At 49.8% G+C, this 18,532-nt stretch overlaps 2 protein-coding genes across 4 annotated transcripts in view; one reads left to right on the top strand and one right to left on the bottom strand.

The window, feature by feature from the left end:
- Positions 1–2,045: 2,045 nt before the first annotated feature.
- MAP1LC3B (microtubule associated protein 1 light chain 3 beta) lies at positions 2,046–10,836 on the top strand. Its single transcript, XM_017816182.1, has 4 exons — positions 2,046–2,193; positions 4,758–4,813; positions 7,128–7,234; positions 9,248–10,836. The coding sequence occupies exons 1-4, from the start codon at positions 2,154–2,156 to the stop codon at positions 9,420–9,422; spliced, it is 378 nt and encodes a 125-aa protein (XP_017671671.1). The 5' UTR covers positions 2,046–2,153; the 3' UTR covers positions 9,423–10,836.
- Positions 10,837–10,983: 147 nt separating this feature from the next.
- Positions 10,984–18,532, bottom strand: part of ZCCHC14 (zinc finger CCHC-type containing 14) — a 52,990-nt gene continuing 45,441 nt past the window's right edge. For all 3 annotated transcript variants that reach the window (XM_017816172.1, XM_017816174.1, XM_017816173.1), the window contains 3 exons: positions 18,126–18,266; positions 16,586–18,055; positions 10,984–15,170 (listed from right to left, as the gene is read on the bottom strand). In XM_017816172.1, coding sequence (XP_017671661.1) covers positions 15,115–15,170; positions 16,586–18,055; positions 18,126–18,266 — 1,667 coding nt within the window. In that variant the 3' untranslated portion in view covers positions 10,984–15,114. The remainder of the gene's footprint in view (positions 15,171–16,585; positions 18,056–18,125; positions 18,267–18,532) is intronic.

The raw sequence follows: 18,532 nt of genomic DNA on the forward strand, positions 1-18,532 counted from the left end.
GTTTTTACCAGGGCTCATCCTCCTATCTTTAGCCCGTAGAGATGATTCTGAGAGCATGGTAGAATTTCCTCAGCCTGGAAAATGTTTTTTTTTTAAAAGGCAGATATTTAAATAAAGAAGAATCCTGTTAACACAGAAATTTGGGATTGCTAATTTAAATTGCAGATGTATCAGCCTTCTGCTGATCATCCACATGTCTCACCTGTTATCCCTGGAGAGTGATGTGATGGACAGAGCATTCATACACCTTAGGGCTCTTTTTCCTTGTTAGTCACATCTTTAATGGCCTCATAATTATACACCACCAGAACTGTATGACCCTGAATCACAAAATTAGGTAATGAACATTCATTCCTGAGTGGACCGCAGCTTCACTCCAACTTCAATGTTCATCATTCCCCCCCAAAAATGCAAAAACACTGCTAATCTCCAAGATGGTTAGAAAACTGTCCTTCTCCCTGTACTCTTAAGGATACTGCCAGCTGCAGCTTCCTGTCCCTTGGATTGTACAGGAAGATCGTGCAGCCCTACTGCTGCAAAATCATCCTTAAATTTCAAAACACGGTGCCAGGAACGTATGTGAGAGAAAGAGAAAGAAAAAGAGATGCAGCTGAAAGGCTCCAGCCAACAGCTTGTGTCAGAAAGCTGCTAAGGAGGAAACAGTTGGGCAGTCTTAATCTCAATGCGGAATCTGCGACTGAAATTGTGATTTAATCAATTCCTCACAAACCGCACAAGACTGGGTGGTGGCTTCCAAGAGAACTGGAACACCTGCTCCTAAAATGTTGTTCCCCAAATGTGAACTTTACCATATACTCATGTCAGTGTGATGGCAAACTGATGGCAAATCATTAAGAGCACATGTTGTTGAGGGGGGACATAGTGGGCCACTCCAAGGTGGTCGTGGCTGCGTGTTCATGGAATTGTGGAATAAAGGAATACCACGCTGGAGCAGACCTCCAGGTCCAACCTTTCTTGGCAAAACCACAAAATGACTGTGCTAGACAAGATGGCTGAATCTGAAAAGTGTCCAACATTGGAGAATCCACCACTTTCCTGGGGAGATTATTCCTTTTTGTCACTGAGTGGGGGCACTGTCAGGGCGTCCTGAGGCAGCCATGGCAGTGTGTCACTGAAGGGGTACGCTGTCAGGGCACTGAGGCAGCCATGGCTGTCGGCTGCTGAGGGGGGACACTGTCAGGGCGCTCTGAGGTGCCCACGGTTGTTCATCACTGACAGGGTACCAGTGCCAGGACACTGTGAGGATGCCATGGCTGTGTGTTGCTGAGGAGGAACACGGCAGGGCACTGAGGTGGCCATGGCTGTGTGTCACTGAGAAGGGACATGGCAATGTACTAAGGAGAGATACCATCAGGGCACTGAGACAGCCATGGCTGTGTGTCACTGAGAAGGGACACTGACAGGGCACTCTGAGACAGCCACGGCTTGGTGTTGCCAAGGAGGCACATTGAGGTGGCCATGGTTGTGTGTCACTGAGCAGAGGGCATGCCAGAGGGTAGCCACGTTCCTGGTGCTCTGAGGTGGCCATGTCTGAGTGTCGCCAAGAAGGAACAGGGCCTGACAGTCCGGTGGCCATGGCTGCGTATGTTACTGAGGTGCGACGCTGCCAGGGCACTGTGAGGCAGCCATGGTTGTGGGTCACTGAGGAGGAACATGTCAGGGTGTTTTAAGGCAGCCATGGCTGTGTGTTGCTGTGGGGATACGCTGTCAGAGCACTCTACGGTGGCCATGGCTGCGTGTCACTGAGAGGTGACATCGCAGGGCACTGGGGCGGCCATGGCTGTGTGTCACTGAGGGCGAACATCGCAGGGCACCGGGGCGGCCATGGCTGTGTGTCACTGAGGGCGAACATCGCAGGGCACCGGGGCGGCCACGACTGTGTGTCACTGAGGGCGAACATCGCAGGGCACCGGGGCGGCCATGCCCACTCACTCCGCAGCCCCGGCGGCCATGCCCAGCCCCGCCACGCTCAAGATGCCGGCGGCGGCGAGGCGGGGCCCCGCGGTGACGCGCGGGTCAGCTGACGGCCGGGCGGCCGTGGCGGCGGCGGGGGGCGGGCGCCGGCACTCGGAGGTGTCGCTGCCGCCGCGCAGAGCCACCGCCGGGCCGCGCCGAGCCGAGCCGCCGCCGCCATGCCCTCGGAGAAGAGCTTCAAGCAGCGCCGCACCTTCGGTGAGCGTCCCGGGGGAGGGACGCGGCGGGGAGCGCGGGGGGAAAGGCCCGCTCCGGCCCGGCCGGGCTGCGGGGGCGGCGCTGGCTGCGGGGGGGGAGCGGCGGGGTGGGGAGGGGGCTTGATGGCGGGGGGAGATCCCCGGGCAGCCCCTACTGACAGCGGGCCCGGTGCCGCCCCGGTGTCCCGGCCTGCTCGGGGCTGAGACGGAATCAAACCCCGGCCCAGCCTCCGCGGCTTGTTTACCCCGCGGACACCCCGGCTGTTGGGGCCGGGGGGGTTCGGGCTGTCGGGGGTTGAGCGGGGTGTGCGGTGGCAGCGGTGCCGTGCCGGGGTGAGCTCTGAGCTCGGCGTGGGGAGAGCTCTTCAGCACATCATCCACTATCGACTGCAAAACTCCCAGGAGCCTGGAAACATCCCTGGTGTGTGTGCCAGGAGCTGGGCCTGCCCTTCCCTCCGGTGTCTGCTCAGTGTCCGGCGGCCTCTGCGCCAGTGGCAGCGGAATTAAAGCTCCGCTCGCAGTCGGTGCTGGCGCGGGGTGAGGAATTCTGTACCCGGGGAGCTGCGAGGGGACTGGGGCGTGGGGCTCCTGTCTCTGCGTGGTTACTGAAAACCAGCAAGGCATCGAAAAGAGCTGTGTAATGATGGCTGGGAAAATGAGATTAGTCCCTTTCGAGAAGGAACAGCCTTGATTAGAGCGGTGCCAGGGCTCGTGTGTGTGCTCGGGATGGGCCCAGAGCAGTCGGAGGGCTCGGTATTGCTCATGTGTGTCAGTAAGGTAGGCTGGAGCGCTCCGAGGGTAACAAGAACTGGCAGCGTAACCTATTTCTGCATCAACTACGAAATCCCGTACGTGAGATGGAATTGGTGGAAGTAATTGATCCAGATTTTCCTTTCTTTCTGCCTTTGGGTTAAAGTCAAGCTGCTTAAGAGAGCTTTGTGATGTGCCCACCCTTGCCTTTGCTGTGCTGTAAATGCTGCATTGAAGCGGGGAGAATTTTGATCTAACAAAGTCTGCGTTTATGCTGCCCCCTTTTTTGGAGCTTTCCAAAACTGTTGTTGACCCCATCGCCTGTCAGCAGCCTCTGTGGCAGGTATTAAGTTCAGCTAGGATGGCAGCCAAGCAGTTGCCACTGCAACTAATGTCGTCAGAGAACAGTGTTTATCTGTGGCTGACTGAGGCCTGATTTTGAACATGCCGCATACAATAATCTCCATGATTTGTCCGGTTTATGTCCCTCCTCCTCCCAGGAGTTCTGCTAAATAACATTGCCAGGACCAAACCTGTTTCAGCTGAGAAGTTAGTCCGACCTCTCTGCGCTTGCCAGGTTGATGGTTGGTCTCACTCACTCCCCGTATCTCTCGTGTTTCTGGTTAATCTTAAAAAGTATTTTAATGAGGTAGAAATCTCTGCCCTTGAAATGTTCCTGCTGGGCTGTGGGAGCGTGGCTCTGAATGTGGGTTGTGGGGCAGGGTGGCTTTCAGGTGAAGGCTTTGCATGCTCCTTGCCTTAGTTCTGCTTGATTCACCTCCACCTTCAAACCATGATTCACATGAGTTGCATTTCCTCGTGAGAAGGCACACGGATGTATTCCATGGACACAAACATGGACTAATGGAGACTGAGTGATGATGTTGCTGAGTGACGGGACGGGCAGTGTCCTGCCATTAGCATTCCAGCAGGGAGCTGAGCTAAGTGCTTCTCTGCCCTGAGTGGCACCTCTCGCTAGGCAGGTGTGTGTTAGAGCCGTGATGCAACACTAAATCATCTCTCTGAGAGCTGTTTGTAACGTGGAGATGGCCTGGAAAGCCCCGTCCCACTGAAAACAACCGAAGGGGTTAAAATTGAGTTCACTGAATCTGAAAGTAGGCAGGGGATCCGCAGCAGCCTCTGGAAGCAACTGGCCTGTTTACTCTGCCTCGTGTACTTTAGCCTGGTTCATGATATCTGTTCTATTAATATTTCTGTCTGAGGAGAGGTGAACTTTATCCTGAAAACTGGCACAGAGAGGGGCAAAATGTCCAGGTACCCCAGGACCTCCAGCAGCTCCTGCAACAATGGGTGTGGCACAGTCAAAATAAAACCTGGAATTCAGTAACACGAGAGTACACGGTGAAAGCTGACCCAGCCAGGCTTCGGCCAGTCCTGGGACTCAGATAATTGTTGACCATTTCCTCTTCTGGGATCTCACAGAAATAGCACGGGGTATTTAGGCGTTAACTTGGGTGGTGTAACTTGAGGCCATAAATTTATGAGGTGAAATATCTGCCTCAGTGGGCAGAAAGTGAGGGGACTGGGGAGGAAACGACCTCTTTTAACACTTTCTAGGAGTGCCAGGCAGGTGCACACAAAGCTTGTCACTTTGGGTTAAAGAGCAGAGGATCAGCTGTCACAGGAGAGGTTGTACTCCTGACAGCACTGTCCCATTTGCAAACTGCTTTGCCTGAATTTCCTCTTCTGGGTTTTCCTGACATGCAGTCCCTCTGTTCAGTGCTGAGGAAATAGGGAATAACAGCATTAACTGGATGCTTAAACAGATTTTTTTTTTTTTTAAATCTCTTGCAGAGCAAAGAGTGGAAGATGTACGACTGATTCGAGATCAGCATCCAACTAAAATACCAGTAAGTTCAGTTCTTTCTATTTTTCCCTTCAGTTTTCAGTCTCATGTTCTTTTTAGCAGTTAGAAAAGGCTGTCCTGAGGAGGCCAAATGAAAATGTGGCTGTTCAGGGTGGTTAAGCCTGGGTTTCAGGGACGTTCTCAGAGGAGTAAACAGCAGCCAGTGTGGTGGAACAAGGTGCTCGCTGGAGAGGGGGGAAGGGGGTTTCCGGTGTGTTACAGTTTTGTGTTGTAGAAAACCACACCCCAGCTGAGCTCTGAAATCCTCCTGAGTGCTCAGCTCTTCTCTCTCAGTGGTTTTCTTCTCCAAAAGAAGATTCTGCACAGATTCATCAAGAAGAATACACAGAAATATCAAGCCAGATATGGATTTGATCAGAAGTCTGTGTTGAGAAGGACAGAAATGCTTTTCTTCTGGGAAATGGGGCTGTGCTTGAGGTCTCCAGGAATGCTACTGGGCTGTCAAACTCCTCCAGCCCTCCTCACATTGGACATCAGCTCTCACCTTGTCACTCTTTAGCTGGTCTGCTCCAAATGCTGCCTGAATTTTTATTTTCTTTATGGCGTCCTCAAAGTTAAAAATGCAAAGCATATCAGGAAGCAGAAGGCATGGATTCTGTCACTGGTGAGTTGTTCAGCAGAGAGAACTTAATTGGACCCTCAACCTTTGGCTCTGTGGTGAGAGCTGGTGATCCCTGTGTGTGGAAAGTCTCCTGTGAACCAACTGCTGCAAACTGTCCACGGTCCCTGAGCAAGTTCACTGACAGGAGCCGTTGTGGAAACAGAAACCAAAAGGTTTCCAGCTTTCCTTTGGCTCCAGACTCCTTCACTTCGGAGCTGTCGCTGCTGCTTTGCTGTGCACTTGGGCAGGGGAACAAGTAGTACTTTATAGCAGAGATTTTCTGACTTTTTTGGAATGTTTTATTTTCCCAAAAGGCACTTCCCTAACAAATCTGTTTCCTGACCAAAATTGCTTTTTCACTCACCTTTCACAGCCCACTTGGCCAAAGTCCCCAACTCTGACCACAGATTGAAAGCTGTTGATTTATGGCAAGACTCTCATTTTAACTCAGCCATGGAGTTAAAATTGCACAGATTACAAGCAAAAATTCCAAGGTACCTGAGGAACTTGCTGGAGATGTGGTGATGCAAACTCCCAGCTATCCCAGGGGCCTGCTGGCATCCCTGGAGCCTTGCTGGGCCAGTCACTGCCTCGTTATTGTCATTAGCAGTTCTGGATGAGATAAGATGGCAATGCCACCCTAGATAGTAAATCCCTCCTGTGCTGTCAACATCCTTCATCCTGCTGTTGGAAATATCTATTGGTTATGGTCTAACTTCTTAAAAATAGTGTGGTTTTGTTTTCCAGAATGAGCCAGCATTTATTTAAACTGATGTAAGGATCTTTCTCTGATATAATTAAATTGGCTCAACGTCTCTTCACCTGTGCAACTTTTTAATATCAACACAGCCAGACCCCGTGAGCATGGAAAGGGTCCAAATGACTGGTGTCACGTAGCTGCTGTTGATTTAAAACCAACAAACCCCACGTGGCTGTGGAAACAGGAGCACACGAATCCTGAGATCATTTCTCAAAAGCGGGAACTACATTCAGTTGCTGGGCAGGGTGTTCCTTAAATTGGGAAATCTGCAGTTTCTCTGAATTAAGTGGTTACTGCATAACAATCCTGACAGAATTACTGGTTCCTAAACATGCTCTCTTGAGGAAATTCTCTCCCTAATTTGGAGATTTGAGGGCTTATACCCTTCAAAATTAGCTTTTTCTTGTGCATTAGAGTGGAAGGTGAATGGAATAGCAGAGTCATCTGGAGGTGCAGTTCTTAGATATGGCCTGAAACTGGAGAAATCCTAGGGAAAACTGCTTCAGCTGGCAGACTTCCCCTGGTCAGCCACTGCATTGTGTTAGAGGGAAGTGGGCTTGATCTTTCCTTGGATTTCCTTGTTGCTGGGTAATTCAGTGCTGGATTAAATGATTCCAGGAAGGGAACTGTTCTAAAGCTGCACTGAAGCTGGGGAGGTGTGCTGTAAAATGCCTGTGTGCTACCTCTCCATGCAATGACTCTTGCAAACAGAACAGAGGAGCACATGAAGATAATTTAATTATCATAGGAACATAAATTGTTTACATTAGAAAAGACCTTTAAGATCATGGAGTCTAATTGTTAATTGTTCCTTTTCAGATTTGAGATGCTGCATTCACAAATGAAAGGAGATGGAGCTTGGAGAGGGGAGATGAGGGCACCAGACACTGTTCCTGCCTTTCACATCTGCTCCTTTCTTTCTGTGTTTCCTCTTAGGTGATCATTGAAAGGTACAAGGGAGAAAAGCAGCTTCCAGTTTTGGATAAGACCAAGTTCCTGGTGCCGGATCATGTCAACATGAGCGAGCTAATCAAAATTATCAGGTAGTATGCTGGGATTTCAGTGGGAACTGCACTGGGATGCTCTGTGAATTCCCCACCAGGTGTATGCATTTGGGAACTCTAAATGGAAAAGTCATCTGCTGAGCACTAGGACAAATCCAGGAGAAGGTGTTTTTCCTTTAGCTTTGCTGGAAAAAACCCACTCTGAAAAGAGCTGAACTGTTAGTCTGCTTCCAAGAGAAATGACTGGTTCCCAGAGCTGTAGGAGGGAGTCTGGGGCTGTGAATCCCTCTCTAACATGGGTGCTTCTGGCCCAGGGCTCCAGCACTTCCTGCTTGGCTATTTTGGGATGCTTTCTCAGTGTTCTGCCATGGAGTCCCCCTCTGGAGTGCCTGCCTCTTCCCACCCACTGGGAAGGGGAGTTTGGGCTCGTAGCCAAAGCTGCTTAGGGATGCTGTTGGCATCCTTTGGGAAAGGAGGCTTCCCTCAGGGACAGTGCTGAGGCCTGGAAAACACCCACTGAGGCCAGTCTTTCTGCCCTGGCTGTTTGCACAGAGTGGCTTGAGTTCAGCTTACAGGAAAGGCAAAGGGAAACAGTCTCGATGTGGAAGTTGTGTGGTCAGAATTGTGGTCAGGAGTTCTGGTAAAGTGCATTTCTGCTGGCTCAGCAGGACTGTTGGATCAGGAGTTCTCCAGTGGTAACTGGGAAGTGAGCAGAAAACCAAGGTTTTATGTTGGTCATGGTGTAGCAGGAGCTAGTTTGTGGAGGCCACAGGCTAGGAAAACTGGGAGTTGTCCAGGGTGTCCAAACAGAAACTGTCACAAGCAAATCCCAGCTCCTACATGAGTAAGAAAGGGAGATGGGGTTTTGGAGGCAGGAACCAGGTTGCTCGAGTCTTCTGCAATTTCTCAGGAACATGAAAGGCCCTGGGCAAAGAGGTTAACTGCAAGCTGAAGGATTTTCCCACCTTTTTCCTTTGGCTTTACTGTTAATAGGTAACTTGGTACCAGCTAGACTTGGGCCTCAGCCAGCTCCAGTGGTGCACAGCAAAGCCTGTCCTTCCCAGCCCTTGGAAAGCTGCTGCCTTTCCTCAGCCTGCTGTCTCTGGAGTGATCAGAGCCTGGTTTTGGAAGAGTCCCTGTCCAGGGCTGTGGCTGGAAGCTAAATAAATCCTTGTTTCCAGCTGCTGCTGCCTCTCAGCAGCGAGTGGAAGCAGCAGGAAGCTCTTTTGATCTGTTCTTTCCTCCTTTCTTTGGTTGCAGCTCCACATACCCTATTTCCTCTTGCTCACTGGGTTAATCAAGTGGTAAGAGAGCCCCTCTCTGCAAACCTGCTCTCCAGGAGGCAGTTTAGCAGAAATACTCATTTCCCCCCAGCTGGAATGATCAATCCAAGGGAAACCCAGAAATGAGCTGCTCACTGTGCCAGGCAGCCTGTGCAGCCTGTTGCTCTCTGCCCTTCCCACAATACTTCTCCTGGGAGGGAGGAGAAGAGGGAGCAAGATGCTCCAAGGTTAAACTCAGAGCTGGTGGCAAAGTGAGTTAATTTAAAAGTTTCCCAGGGTTTTGAAAGGAAGCTCTGCCCATCCTCCCTCCCCATCTTCCCACGGATCTCTGGGTTTCATCTCAGTGAGATGCTGTTGAGCTGCAAGCCAGAGGTCCTGCAGCGTGTTTGCTGGTTGTACTGGGATCACCTGGGCCAGGAGTGCCTGTTCCTTGTCCCTCCAGTTCAATGCCCTTGTGGAACATCACTTTTCCCATGAGTAAGGGCTCTGTCAGTGGATATGCGTGACTGGATTTAGTGGATGAATTTAGTAGAGCTTTGGGGTGGGCAGCAAATTCCTCCTGCAGGGGCAGGGCTGGGTGGGAACATCTAGGGAAAGGTGTGGAAGGGTAGACCAGATGAGCTTTAAGGTCATTCCAACCCAAAGCATTCCCTGAATCTTCGATTCCATGGGATGATCTTGCCGCTGTCACTGTCAGAGGACTGTCCTTTGTTAAGGCGAGTGGAAATGCTCACTGTCCCACTCCTTCCCCCTCATCCCCCTTTCCCAGGCGACGCCTGCAGCTGAACTCCAACCAGGCCTTCTTCCTGCTGGTGAACGGACACAGCATGGTGAGCGTCTCCACGCCCATCTCCGAGGTGTACGAGAGCGAGAAGGACGAGGACGGGTTCCTGTACATGGTGTACGCCTCCCAGGAGACCTTTGGAGCGCGACCTTCCGCCTAGGACACGCCTAGGAGCGGCTGCTAGCCTAGGATTTTGGTTGACCCTTGGCCATCACCCCCACTCTTCCCCACACACCCCCCAGGGAAAGAACCGGATGTCACCTACGCTCTCAGTCCTTTAGCATAGTCTTGCTTTAGCAGGTGTCTCATCTCACCTTGCCTTGTTTGTGACTATTAAAACAGTACAGACGAGCACCTCCAGCTTTGAAACCTGCTGTTAATAATATTCCACACAGGCACATTTCCATTTCCGGACCTGCCGAAAGGAGCCCAATTGTGCATGTGACAATTGCAGAGAAAGGGACACTCGATTGACTTTTAACAAGCAAACAGGCACCAGGGAGGAGCTAAAGTGTTTCCTGGGAGTTTGCTGCAAAATCTCCCTATGATTCCTTAAATTTATTTTTTTTTTCAAATGGGAAGGTTTCTCATGAGAGCAAATGCATTTTAATGTTCCAAAGGGGAGCTTTGTCTTCTGCAGCTCCTTCAGACTCGTGCTGCAGGGAGTTGAGGCAAGTGCTTGGGGTGAGCTGGGGGAGGACAACTCTTTGTGTCTCCGGTTTTTGGGCACCGCACACTTGGGGCGGTGCCAGTTTCTGGAATACTCATACCAAACACCACAGCTTTATTGTAGTTTTAGGAAGCGTCTAATTGTAAAATACACAGCTGGACAGGTAACTTTGAAATAAACTCCAGTCTGTTACAAATTTCCAATCCCTGTGTGTTCAGTGAACCACCACTGTTCATCTGAGCTGGCTTCCAGTGATCCATATGATCATTCCCCCCCAGCCTGGAGGTTTGCCATTCCCTTGCCTGGGGGTCAGGGAGAAGCAGCTCAGGCCCGGGAGTCACTGTCGAGAGCTGAACAAATGAATTTGGGCATCACTGGAGCCTCCTGCCACTCGCACGGGGTTGGGAGGCTCTGGGTGTTCCTCGAGCAGGGAGCAGGCTGTGCAGAGGAGAGTTATCCCGTAGGACAAACCTGTGTTTTCCTCTAGTCGTTGTCAAGTGAAGCGTAGCGGGATGAGATTCCCGGTGTATCCGGTGTGTGTGCACTAACTCGTGTGTCACTGGGAGCTCACGTACTCTAACGGGGGAGAGAAGCAATACTACTGCGTCTGGCACTCACCAAGTGTACACGTTGTACCTACTACACGTTGTACCTACTCCACCTCTTTGCATGCATCTCCTTCCCAGGGCCTACTGCCCATTTTTTATTGTCCTTTGTGTTTTTACTCCGACGTAAACTTTTCGATGCAGCTTGTTCTCTGTTTAGTTCTGTTCGTGTAAGAACTTGTTTAACTCATAACTGACCGTACTTGTAATTACGACGTGATCGACTGATATTCCTGTACAAATGTTGCTTTTTTAAAATTAATACAGTGCTGATATGGATGGATTACATCCCAACTTAATTATGGCTTGCGTGGTTATTCCTAGAACTTTCTGAAAAGCAGGGACAGCAAAATAATAAAAGGAATGAAAAATAATTCCCTAATCGCCAAGCTGGAGAAGCCCCCACACAGCTGAATCCCCTCTAAATGAAAACCAATGCCAAGGGATTCTGTTTAACTCTTTATTTTCCATACATTAAATTTACTCAGATAAAAACATTCTAAAAATGTACAATTTAACTTTTAACAAAGTATAATAAAACATAAAAATCCCAATACCAGAATACTGGACATTTACAATTCAAAATCAAATTAGCTGAATATTAAATATTTACAAAACTATTTAAAATATTTATAAAGTTACATGCAGAATTTTGTAATACTAGAAGTGATCGAAGTAAAAGAAATGGCTCAAATGGAGCAGGAATTTCCTTCATTCCTAATGGAAAGTTATGTCCAAGAGAAGCTGTTAATCTGCACTTGAAAACACACGGGATTTGCTTTCTGCTTCAGTACCAACACGGTTCTTGCATACAACAGGAAAATTTAAGGGAGCAAACGGGTAATTCCAAGAGTTTATTACAAGAGCTGTGGGGCCTCAACCAGCCAAAGTGATTTCTACTCTCACAAAAGTTCCGTTACGTGGATTTTTGTCCAGATTTGCCCACAGTCCTCCCATTTAACAGGTGTTCAGACTACCCCGGGCACTCCAGCACACACAGCTCGCACAGCTGAGGGCAGCTGGATTTTGGGGAGGAGCGTTGCTCTGCCAGTACCACAGCCCAGTTCATCCCAGGGCAACTCCACACGGAACCGGCCAGCGGGGAATCGGAATTTGGGGGGACAGCCAAAGTCTGGTGCTGGACTGATATTTTCAGAAGTCTGGCGCTTCATTTGCCAAGATTTAATGACCGTGGTATGAAAAGGTTTCACAAAAAGCTGAGTGTGACAGAGCTGGTTTGAATAAAACCAGTTCTGATAAACACAGAAATTTCAGTAACAGTTTAAATGTAATTTTAAATAAAAGAAGGGTGGAACCCTCTGACCAATACCTTAGTTCCCTCCTTCCTCTCCCGCTGCTGGGGCAGAGCCTGGCATATTCATCAATGCTTCATTTGCAGGGTGGGGAGGAGTTTGCTGAAAATTCCATCCTATTTCGAGTCCTTCCATCAGCAAATGGAAAATGCAGCTGAAACTGCACTGCACGCCACTCTCTCCCCTGGGAAAGGCTGCTCGCTGACTTCTCACCTCCCTGCAGGGAGATGACTGGGGATTCCTTTCCCTCTCACACTGAAAAATCATTCCTATTCCACAGTGAAATCCATTTGGAGAACTAATTCTTTTTATATATGTAGGACAAAGATAGGACTAAGTAACATTCTTTGAAATCACCATCTTTCAATGTACAAAAATAGGGTTTAAGAACTGGTTCCTTCAGGCAGGGCAGCTGGAACTACTATTCCAAACCAAACTGCCTTGCTTTTTAGGGTAAAAAAGACGGATTTGTGCCTTTTAAGAACAGATTAAGGATTATTTTATGGAACTAAGGTGCTCTGTTCAGACTTACCAACTTTGGTTGTTCTGGGTACAAAGTGAAGGGTGTTCACTGGCAGGTCTGAAGCCACAAGTCGCTGGGATTTAGGGAAGGCTCTGAGGTTGCTGCTGGCTCACCAAACTTCTCCCTCTGACACTCGTGTTGCCTCCAGGTACTTCTGGATTTGAATTTACTCTAAAACCAGACCCAACCGTTCCAAAGCGTAACCCAAACACACCCATGAGCCACTTGAAGAAACATCAGCCTTAACTTTACACAAAGGAAACAATCCCAAAGGAAGGAATGAAACAGTTTGCTGGAAACATCAGCCTTAACTCTACACAAAGGAAATGAACCTAAAAAAAGCTCTGGAGAAAGGAATGAAACAGTTTGCTGGACAGAAGTTCAGTTCTACAGTCCTTTTGATATGATTTCAACTCTGTGATGAATCTCAGACGCGACTGTGCCCGGCCTTGGGCAGTAAAACAAAACACAACCGGTACAGAAATGACCTTTTTTTTTTTTTTTTGCTGTTGTTTTTTTTGCTGTTTCAAGAGGGTTTTTAACACTCACATGTGTGTTGAAATACAGTTTCTTTAAATACAATTTTAAAATACTGTTTAAAAAAAGTGAAAAAAAATAATAACAACGTTAAGTTTGGCTTTCAGCACATGTTCCAGGCCACTGGAGAGACCCTCAAAGCTGCACATCGTAAACATGGAACTGCACATTTCCTCAGGCGTGATGCAGTGGGACAGACTGTTCCTACCATTGTCTCGAGCTCATTAAGGCAAAGTAAATTGCATTGTCAGTTTTCATCCCTTTAGTGTTGTAGGTCTGAAGGTTGTTCAGGGGAACACAGGGAACGTCCTCGAACGCAGGCAGAGCCAACAGGGAGCGTGAGCTGGGCTGGGAATACATAAATCAGGGGGTTCTCATTGCATAGCAATAACAATTAACTTTTTTTTTTTTGTTTAAACCAACTGTTCTGTAAATTTAGGTTTTGGGTTCCCCCAAGCTGTGAGCTGCAGGTCCCTCTCTGGGCCAAGAGTGGGTTCTGCCCACCCCACGTTCCCGTGCCTCTCCCGACGCTCATGATCCCACCTGCCTTCCCGGCGAGGCTGAGACCACCCTCGGAGAGAGTGGGACACAGGGATGGCCCAGAACGTTCCTTTCCTATGACCATGGCCCAGGGAGGTCTGAACTCTCACCCCCCTCACACGGCCCCGTCTCTGCACCGCTCCAAACCCTCCTGCTCCGAGAGGACTTCCCGAGTGAGAGTCACTGCGCCACTACAAATCCTATGGATTCATCCTGCTGTGGTTTAGAGAGTGTAAGGAATACCTCCAAGTGTAAACAAGGCTTCAGACTTTAAAGGTGTCTCCCAAATTACAGGATGCAAATATCTCTGTCAGGCATTTTTAAAGAGAAGGCCTCACCCATTTAATGCCATCAAATTCCCGGCGGGAGCCATGAGGATTAGGATCTTCTTTCAACCAGACAGGACCAAAGTGTTTCAAATTAGCAGTTCGAGATGGGTTTGGCTTCCTCTCGAGTCCTAATTTAGATTTGTCACCCACAAATGATGGACTAAGTAGTTTAACACCAAAGCTACTCATCTACAACCTACTGCAACGAAGGAGGCCGACAAGAAATCCTTCCAAGTCTTGATAATAATGAAGTTTTACTACCTTTTACATGTTTGACTCCCACCTCTCCTGAATCCTGGGGTAGGAGTCAAAGGGTATTTTTATATAAAGTAAAGCAAAAGCTTATAAACTCTGCTGCCAGAGTTCTTGGTTTGTTTTTTTTTTAGGATGGTTTAAAATTCATTTACAAAAGCAGAATAATAAGGTTTCTGTGAAAGAGACCTATATACAGTAACAGGACGTAAAGGTTTTGTGTATTACAGGAAAATATCCTTGAAGCCTTTATGACTCTGGAGTCTCTGGGACTTGGACCCTTGGAAACTAAGTTTATTCCAGTGCTGGGAACCCAGCACTAGATGGTAATAGGTGAGACAGTGAAGCACAAGTTTGTTTCCAGAAGGAACCGAAACTGTCGTGTGTGTTCTTTTGGAAGGGAAAGGAGAGATTTTTTAGGATTTTTATTGTGGAATTAAGTCCCATAAGCCTGCTGGTGCCAATTTGTAAAGGTTGGAACTTCTTTGCCTCTTGCACTGGTCTCAGAGTGACACTGTCTGCTAAAAGTGCAGAAAGCTTGAAGAGTTTTACATTCTTCTGTAGTGCAATCCTTAAAAATCCCAGAGATTAGTGCCTGATCACTTTTGAAAAAAAGTAGACATTTTACCTAGCCCAGGGGTGCCAAAGTCCTTCTGGCCACTCCTACCTTCCGCCTCCAGCTTCCACCTCCAAACGGAGCTGCCCTGGAAAAGTTTCACCTCAGAAAGTCCACATATGGCAACATTCTCCAGCTAAAAAATGTACATTGGATGTTGTACTTGCAACAGAAATGCAGCTGGACAGCTCCGCCATCCATCCACCCGTCCATCTGTCCCTCCGTCCGGAACGCATCGGTCCGAGGACATGTAGTCAGGAGTTCCAACGAGATCCAAGCTCGAATTTGGCAATAAAAACTGGGTTGGATGCACCCCTAAGCTAGATTTTCTACCTAGTCTAATAAAGTAAAGCACCTTTGGATTAAAAAATACATTAAGCTTAACAGCAACTGGACGTCTCAGTTTTGCAGTTCAATCTCCGTCGTTCTCCATGGCTTTTGGCATCTTTGTGCCAGGTGGGAAAACATCAGTCTGTGGAGTCCAGACTTTCGGAGGGAGGAGCATATTTCAGCCTGAACGTACCTGGGGAGAGGAACAGAGGAATTAAACATCAACCTTCCACATCTGCTACCTCTCAGAACTTCCCAAACCAACCTGCTGCTTATTAGACATGGAATGTGGTACTGGAGCAGAACATGGCTTGGATGGAGTTCTAGGGCTGGCAAAAATTTGTTTCATGGAAACACAGAATCACGGGATGGTTTGGGATGAAGGGACCTTAAAGATTACCCAGTTCCACCCCCTGCCATGGGCAGGGACACCTTCCACTAGCCCAGGTTGCTCCGAGCCCTGTCCAACCTGGCCTTGGACACTTCCAGGGATGGAGCAGCCACAGCTTCTCTGGGCAACCTGTGCCAGGGCCTCACCACCCTCACAGGAAATGATTTCCTCCCAATATCCCATCTAACCCTGCCTTCTGGCTGTGGGAAGCCATTCCCCTTTGTCCTGTCCCTCCAGGCCCTTGTGAGAAGTTTGGGAAAGTTTAAATGGAAATTTAATTAATGAAATTAAATCCAGCTTAAAAAGACATCAGAGTCTGCTGCATTTCTGGAGTTGTCCCAGTCAGGACTGACAAGGCAGCAGCTCTGCTTCCCCTTGGCCACTATCAAAATATTCACCACAGGAATTCCACTCATTTACCTTTTAGTGCTGCTGTAAATTGCTGCCCCAACACCTGACACTTCAGATAATTTATAGTGTTTAAATGGATGAGACCATCTAAAAGTTAATCCAGGCAAAGGCTACAGACAAGACATGATGTCACATGGAATCTAAGTGCTGTTCACTCCCCTCAAAGTTCCTATCTCATTTTTTAAGCCCACACCACTTGCAAATTATCTCAACATTGTATGACAATCAAAATCAAGAAGAAAAGCGGGACTAAAAAGCACTCTTGGCAAAGCAGCATTTCTGTTTCAGTTGTTTCCCACCCAGAATTAAGGATTCAGCTCTCTCCTGGGGAAGCCTGTGTGGTAACTGTGCAACCAACATGCACTATAAAATAATTATAGCAGCAAACAGACCTTCAGGAGTATTTGAACAGTAATTGTTCAGATAAGTTATTATTTTGGGGAAGAAGGGAAAAGGAACAGAGGATTCAGTTTGTAAAATTCCAGGGAAACTTGCAATTATAACCAGCAACAATAATTCTGCTGCAACCTGTCCACAGCAGCTCCCTCCCTCCTCCTCCCTGCATGCTTCTCCCCTTCCCAAAAATGGGTGGAACCCCCACCACAGTACCCGGGGTTGTAACAAGGCCTGATGGGTCTGTCCAAAATTCAGTCGCAACTTTAGCAAGTACAGCTCAGATCATCATCAGCTTTCAATAACAAGATTTTTTTACTCAAGTCGGAAATTTCAAGATGCCATCAGAACCCCTCGTGCCCCACTCCTATGGCCAAATCCCCCTCTCTGTGTGACCCGCACCCTGCCTTCACCTTGTCTGTTGAAATCCATGGGCGGCTGTTTGCAGTCCTGAGCTCTGTGCCCGCTGGCCCCGCAGTTGTAACAGGAGAGGTTCCCGTTTTTTTTGTGGCTCGAACCATTGCCGTTGCCCATCATTCCCTGTGCCTGGTACACCCCGGCCGTCCCCGCCATAAAGTTCTGCATGGGGGGCACGGCGAAGGTGGACTGTCCGGCCATGACGGAGTCGGGGGCCAGGCCGCTGTTGTAGGCCGTGTGCACCACGGGGAACGTGGTGCTGCTGTTGTACTGCTGCGTGTTGATGTAGCCGTTGCTACACAGGGGGTTGAAGGGCAGGAAGGGGAAAGTAAACATGGAAGGTCCTGAAAAGGGGTGCTGGAAGTAGTTGGCGTAGCTGACGGTCATGCCGCTGGAGCCGCAGTTGCCGCTGCAGCCGCAGGAGCTGCACACCATGCACCCGGGCGGCTGCGGCGGCGGCTGCTGGTGGTGGTGGTGGTGGTGGTTCTGGTTGGGGACCGGGATGCTTCCCGCGGATCCGCTGCTGCTGCTGCTGCTGCTGCTACTGCTGCTGCTGCTGCTGTAGAAGTTGTTGTCGGCGACGGAGGAGAGCGTGGGGCTGGAGCTGGGCGCGGGGCAGCTGGGCAGGTTGGCCATGGTGGCGAAGGACGGGGACGGGTGGCTGCTGGAGGAGGCCGCGTTGCTGTTGGCGCAGAAGCTGCCCTGCATGGGCGCCACGGGCACGCTGCTCATGGCAGAAAAGGCAACTTTGGTGTTGGCTGTGTACAGAGCAGTCCGGGGGTTGATTATTGCAGGGGACACCGTGATTTGCATATTACTGGAGCAGGAAGTTTGTCCGGCCATGGCAGAGTCGGTAGGAAGAGACGAAGACACCAGGAGTTTGATGGGTGGACGAGCCACGTGGAAGACGGTGCTGGATGTTACCGTGGCAGCAGTGCTCGTTTCCACTATGAGTCCCGGCTGCTGAGCTGGTTTGATCACTCTGTCCAGACTGGAAGCATGGACGACTTTGGTTCGAGGTCCAAAGTTCATGGTGGAGGTGGGTGAGCTGCTCTCAGTGGCCCCTGACAGCACCTGCAGGGGCTGGTGGGGAGAAGACGCAGACATGACATCGACCACTGTATTCCCAAAGCTCTTTTCCATCTTTATGCTGCCCCTCGATCCAGAAGGAACTTTATTCCTTTCTTCCAAAGACAAAAGCGAGTGCACAGAAGACGAGAGCAGCTTCATGTCTGCGCTGCCACGGTCGGATTTGTGCACGGAGCTGAGCATCCGGATGGGCGGGATGTGTGTGGGGGCCGCTGCCATCATCTGCATGGGCAGGGCGTGGTGGCTGGACGGGCTGGAGCCGGCGTCGTTCTGCACGGGCAGGACCTGGGCCGTGGGGCGGGCGGAGCTCGAGGGGAAATGGTTCAGCAGCATCACCGGCTTCTCCTTCTCAGAGCCGTCCAGGTGGATCTCCAGCCCTGGGGACACAAGAGCTGTGAGAGCAGCCCTGGGCAGGGCACGGGCACCGCGCTGGGGGGCTCTGCTTACGTCTCTCGTTCTCCTCGGCGCTGTCCGAGCTCTCCTCCCGCGTCTGGATCCCCATGGGGCTGGAGGAGGAGCTGGAGTACTCGGAGGAGCTGCCCTCCCGGGGCAGGGGGTGGGCTGGTTGGTCCACATCCACTCGCAGCTCTGCAGGGAAAGGGAGTGGGAGCACGAGGGGTAACACCCACCGGAGAGGACCTCGTGACAGCTGTCCCAGGACACCAACACATAGGGATGCTCAGGATTTACGGGGACACACATGGAGGTAGAACAGTCTGACCAGAGCATTGGCCATTCCCACGGGAGCCATGAAGAGGGAACTACTTTTTATTGCCCTCCATATTCACAGAAACTGGACTTTTTGCTTGCTTCCTATTAAGCCAAAGGCATTTTGGAAGGTACAGCTTGGTGGA

This window comes from Lepidothrix coronata, unplaced genomic scaffold (assembly GCF_001604755.1).
Source record: "Lepidothrix coronata isolate B3197 unplaced genomic scaffold, Lepidothrix_coronata-1.0 Scaffold54, whole genome shotgun sequence".
NCBI lineage: Eukaryota > Metazoa > Chordata > Aves > Passeriformes > Pipridae > Lepidothrix > Lepidothrix coronata.